We start from the raw sequence: 6,000 nt of genomic DNA, 5'->3' as shown, positions 1-6,000 counted from the left end.
ACACAATAGACAGATACTGATGTGTGTGGATGTACTGCATATTCATTCACCCACGTATGTACGTATCTATTTCTTAATTGTCAAGTGAGAAGGCCTAGAAGCAGTGACACCCCAGTAGCAAATGAGCACATATAGCACATACACCTTGGATTTCCAAATGCATTTTCCACCAAAAGGTACCAGGGATCCTTACAGAAATGGCTGACTCCAAGGTTTGGATAAGTCTGAAATATGTTATTGTGCTCACACGTAAAGAAAATGGCTCAATAAATGAGGGGGTCATTTCAAAAGGACCCAGGAATCAGCTTGAAGGGACCCCCATTGGCCCAATCTGAGACAATGTGAGCATCAACGTAAATAATGATAGTAAAGAAATATAATTTGTTGAATGCATTAAGAATCCAGGAGTCCACAAGTCCACAATGATATAAATAAGCAGGGAAGAAAGGAAAGCTATTCTTTATAACAACAACAACAACAAAACAATAAATATAGAAGAACTGATGGAATTAGAAAATGGACACTGGGCAACCATCATAGGAATAAATGATTCAGAGAAAAATGATCTATGGATGCTAACCACTGGGTAAAAGGTTGAGGAATAATAGGATATTTACAGAGCCTTACACTATTTCCCCCACAAGATACTTATAAATTACAAAAGGAAAAACAGTAACTTTACAGTGGAGTAACCTAACAAACACTACTTACCCAAGTGATCAAAGTTAACATCACCAGAAACGGGGCAAACTGACAGCATGTGCCTCCATAAGCACCTTTTCGTGGTATTCCTGACAAAAGTGCGTGAAGTGAATTTAATCATGAAAATATATCATACAAACCCAAATTGAAAGACAGTCAACAAAATAACTGGCCTAAACCCTTTAAATATCAAGTCATGAAAAATAAGGAAGATTAAAGAATTGTTCCAGACCAAAGCAGACTAAACACACAGGGCAACTAAATCCAATGCATAATTCAAGATATTCTTTTGCTGTGAATTTATTATTTTGCTGTAATCTCTTGGCACCACTGGCAAGATCTAAATAAGATCTACAAATTAGATAGTAGTATCATGCCAGCTTAATTTTGATAATTGTACTGTGGCTATGTAAGTGAATGTCCTTGATTTTAGGATATGCAACACATTCTCAATCTGAAATTAAAGGTATAAGTACGTGTATTATAGAGAAAGAGAGAGAAAGCAATTGACAGTAAGTGTTAGAAGTAAGACACTAAAGAACAAGTATGGAAAAATGTTAATATCTGAGGAATTTGGGCAAAAGGTATACATGTAGGAATTTTTTTATACTATTCCTGCAAATTTTCTATAAGCTTGAAATCATGTCAAAATAAAAAGCTAAAAATCTTACCATACAAAAAATCAGACATTTCATAAAAGCAAAATCAAAGATGAGAAATTATTCAACCCCTTAAAACATTTTTTTTTGCTACTTAACTGGCACTAAAACCAAAAATGACAGTGGTATCCAGATTCTGGAGAAGTTGGTACTTTCATATTTACTGTTTGAATAACTGGATCCAAACCTTTTGAGAAAAACAACTTGACAATACGAACTTAGAGTTAAAAAAAAGAGAGAGACAGATTCCAGTGATTCTACTGGTGGGACTCTAGCCTAAAGAAAAAAACACGAAAGAAAAACCATTATACACAAATGTAATCACTACAGCCTTAAGTAGAATACAGGGACAGTTTAAAAGAAAACAGAATCACTCATGGGAATTATTCAGTCACTAAAATAGTCTATAAAAACTAAGTAAACATGGAGAAGTACTTACAAAAGACACAGTAATATGATAAAAAACTGCATGAAGAGAATAATTACAAGCTACAGTTTTAAAAATAACTATGCACAAAGAAACTTCACAGCACTGTTACAGTATTTGTAGGAGATTTTTCCCTTTTCTTTATATTTCAAATTATAACTTTATTATTTTAATACTGAGAAATACACAAAAGAAAATGAGCTTAGTTACTACTTTCACATTAATCCTTTATGTTTACAAGGTGCACCTGGAAACATTTCAGCGAGAGAAATAAGGGAAAAAAGTCATGAGAAAGTGATTTACACAAATACCTTTATTTTGTTTTTAGATGTATATAGCAGTATACATTTGAGTAAGGAGGCTGCTCAAGTCCAATATGGGAAAGGTTACAAAACATACATAAAAAATATTCATATCAAAAGCATGAGGATCCATACAACCTTTTTTTAAAGAACAAGCACATTCATACAAATGGAAGGGTTGTGACAAAGAATTTTAAAGTTCAAGAGCCTGTCACAATAATGAGGTATCAATAATGGGCAAGAGGAGTCTTGCAAGCTTCTCTCCTATCCATTGCTCACTGAAGTCTCATTCGTTTTTCAGGGGGGCCTTTGGTGCTCACTATCTGTTGGACGTTCTTTGTGGTCTCCTTCTCCTCAGATTTTACAGTTTCTGGTATAGGTTCTGCCTCTTTCTTTGTCTGATCCACTAGACGTCAAAAGCAGGTATTTTTTTGGACGGAGAGGAAGGCAGAGGGATGAGATCAATTTAGACAACAGTAATGTGAATAGTTTAGGCTCAAGTTCATTTAAAACTGCCTATCTCAAGTTCTAAATTTAGCTGTTTTATCAGGCAGATATATAAGAACCTATTTACAAACCTAAAAACCTGATAACCCCGGCAAATTTGTGATCATAGACAAAAACACATGTCATTTAAATAAGACGATATGCATAAACAAGATACATGATCTCTCCCAGGCTGAACAGATAGTTCAATACCTATTTTCAATGATGAAACAGAACACCTTTTTTCACACTGAGATCTGAACTAAAAACAAGCTCAAATCACCTCGGCTTCTCCACCCCTCCTCAATACTTACTCTTCCCACTCCAATTAATCTTTTAAATACTCATATCAACTACCACAAAAGCACCATCTTTTGGCAGTTCAGCAGATCTCAAAAATTAGGAGTAACAAACTACCATGAGAGTCTAGGACAAAAGGACCACAGCTCATCTTATGTGCTATACCTGTTACTGAGTTAACCAGACTGGTTTTATTTCAAGTTTAATAAGAATATCAGGAACCATACCTGGGACAGGCTTTTCTCCAGACTTTTGCTATAATTTAAAAAAAAAGGGCAGGGGGCAGGTGGGGAGGAGAAAACAGGGCAGGTTAGCAAAGTTTTCTTCTTCTTGACTTCATAATTCTTATTAAAATTACACCTTCATTCAAATTATACTAAAAATGACTCCATAAAGAGGAACCACTATTCACGTACCATAAAAAGTAAATTTATCATTTTCTACTTCTTATCCCCTTGCTCCAGAAAAGACACAAAACTAAAACTAGAACAAAAGAGTCAAACATAAACAATCCCCCCTTGAATATCTATCCACATAGCCCTCTGCCTCTGCACCCAGGCTAAAATGCTTCACAAAAAGTAGCTAAGTAGAATCCAATGGGAGAGAATAATGGAGTCTTTCAAGACTCCAGAGGCTTATTTGTTTAGGGGATATGAGCTTGAAGAAAGCAGAATAAAATACAGATGAACACTCCAACTTACAAAGATGGCAGGTATGGGAAGCAAAGAGGAAAAAGGTATTTTTCTATGAACATAAGTCTTCTGACGACAGTACTATTAATAATCAAATTACAGGGGTGGCTGGGTGGCTCGGTTGGTTAAGCATCTGCCATGGCTCAGGTCATGCCACCTGCTCAGCGGGGAGTCTGCTTCTCCTTCTCCTTCTGCCCAACCCACCAGCTCGTGCTCTCTCTCAAATAAATAAAATCTTAAAAAAAAAAAATTTTTTTTTTTTTTAAATCAAACTACAGTAAAAAAAAATGATGGGGACATCATGAGTCAGGAACAAGGTCAGATCCTCCATTCTGTATAGCAGTTCTTTTATTTGATTATGCTGTCATCTCCCTTTTCCTATTACCCACCTTAAATGCTTTAAAACAGTTTCCCCCTCCTCAAGGCTTACAACCCACCCTTCACTTGCAGCCAATAATTCTATATTCTACATTTTTAAAAAAAGGATGTCAACATCCGAAGTTCCCTCCCAGCTATCTCCTTCAAGCTTATTATTCCTTTTCCTATAAACACACACATACACACACACACACACACGCAACTTTATAGACTTCCCCATCATCTCAAAAGAAAAATGTTCTCTTCATTTTTAAGTTTAATGTTTCCAGACATTTTTCTGAATTTCTTTCTGAATTTACATGCCCTCCCTAAGCTTTTTCATCTATTCCTATGACTAAAGACTACAAAATTTCCTGATATCACATGTTCCAAATTCATGCTGACAACTGCCTACTAGCCCATTCCAACTGCAAGCTCTGGGAAGTTACACTTAATAAGGCCAAAACTGAGCTCCACATTATTATCCAATGTGCAGAAAAGATTAACATAGCCAAAGGAATGTTGAAAAAGAAAACCAAAGCTGGTGGCATCACAATTCCAAACTTCAAGCTCTATTACAAAGCTGTAATCATCAAGACAGTATAGTGCTGACACAAAACAGACACATAGATAATGGAACTGAATACAGAACCCAGAAATGGACCCTCAGCTCTATGGTCAACTAATCTTTGACAAAGCAGGAAAGAATATCCAATGGAAAAGACAGTCTCTTAAACAAATGATGTTGGGAAACCTGGACAGCCACATGCAGAAGAATGAAACTGGACCACTTTCTTACACCATACACAAAAATAAACTCAAAATGGATGGAAGACTTAAATGTGAGACAGGAATCCATCAAAATCCTTGAGGAGAACACAGCAACCTCTTTGACCTAGGCTTCAATAAATGGTGTTGGGAAGACAGGGCAGCCACATGCAAAAGAATAAAACTAGACCACTATCTTACACCATACATAAAGATTAACTCAAAATGGATTAAAAACATGAACATGAGACCTGAAACCATAAAACTCTAGAAGAAAACATAGGCCATAAGCTCCTTGACATCAGTCTCGGAGATAATTTTTTGGATTTGACACCAAAAGCAAACACATCAAAACCAAAAATAAACAAGTGGAACTACATCAAACTAAAAAGCTTCTGCACAGCAAAGGAAACCATCAACAAAATGAAGAGGCAGCCTACAGAATGGGAGAAAATATTTGCAAATCCTGTATCTGATAAGGGGTTAACATCCAAAATAAAGAACTCATACAACTCAAAAGCAAAATAAAACAAAAACCCCAAACAACCGAATTAAAAAATGGGCAGAGGAGGGACACCTGGGTGGCTCAGTCCATTAAGCATCTGCCTTCGGCTCAGGTCATGATCCCAGGGTCCTGGGATCGAGTCCCACATCAGGCTTCCTGCTCAGGGGAGTCTGCTTCTCCCTCTGCCTGCCGCTCCCCCTGCTTGTGCTCTCTGACAAATAAATAAATAAAATCTTTAAAAAAAAATGGGCAGAGGAACTGAGTACTTTTCCAAAGAAGACATACAATTGGCTAACAAGTACATTAAAAGGTGCTCAACATTCTAATCATCAGGGAAATGCAAACAAAACCAGAATGAGATATCCCTTCACACCTATCAGCATGACTATCATCAAAAAGACAAGAGATTACAAGTGTTGGCGAGGATGTGAAGAGGGAACTCTGATACATTGTTGGTAGGAATGTAAACTGGTACAGACAGTATGGAAAACAATACAGAGGGTTCCCAAAAAATTAAAAATAGAAATACATAATCCAGCAAGCCCACTTATGAGTATATATCCAAAGGAAATGAAAACAGGATATTGGAGATAACTGCATTCCCATGTTTACTGCAACATTACTCACAATAGCTAAGATATAGAAACAACCTACAATCTGTCAAAAGATGAATGGATAAAGAAAATGTGGTATGAAACTGAATATTATTCAGCCATCAGAAAGCAGGAAATACTGCCATTTGCAGAAAAAAAGATGAACCCTGACGGCATTATGCGAAGTGAAATAAGCCAGAAAGAGAAGT

At 36.4% G+C, this 6,000-nt stretch overlaps 1 protein-coding gene across 2 annotated transcripts in view; it reads right to left on the bottom strand.

Annotated features, from left to right (window-relative positions):
• Nucleotides 1-2,083: 2,083 nt before the first annotated feature.
• MED6 (mediator complex subunit 6) overlaps nt 2,084-6,000 on the bottom strand; it is an 18,120-nt gene continuing 14,203 nt past the window's right edge. For both annotated transcript variants that reach the window (XM_081830321.1, XM_006734463.3), the window contains 2 exons: nt 3,104-3,131; nt 2,084-2,496 (listed from right to left, as the gene is read on the bottom strand). In XM_081830321.1, the coding sequence (XP_081686447.1) occupies nt 2,445-2,496; nt 3,104-3,131 (80 nt within the window). In that variant the 3' untranslated portion in view covers nt 2,084-2,444. The remainder of the gene's footprint in view (nt 2,497-3,103; nt 3,132-6,000) is intronic.

This window comes from Leptonychotes weddellii, chromosome 9 (genome assembly GCF_054177405.1).
Source record: "Leptonychotes weddellii isolate Sample4059 chromosome 9, ASM5417740v2, whole genome shotgun sequence".
In the NCBI taxonomy this organism is placed as follows: domain Eukaryota; kingdom Metazoa; phylum Chordata; class Mammalia; order Carnivora; family Phocidae; genus Leptonychotes; species Leptonychotes weddellii.
This window is presented reverse-complemented; position numbering and strand designations above follow the sequence as displayed.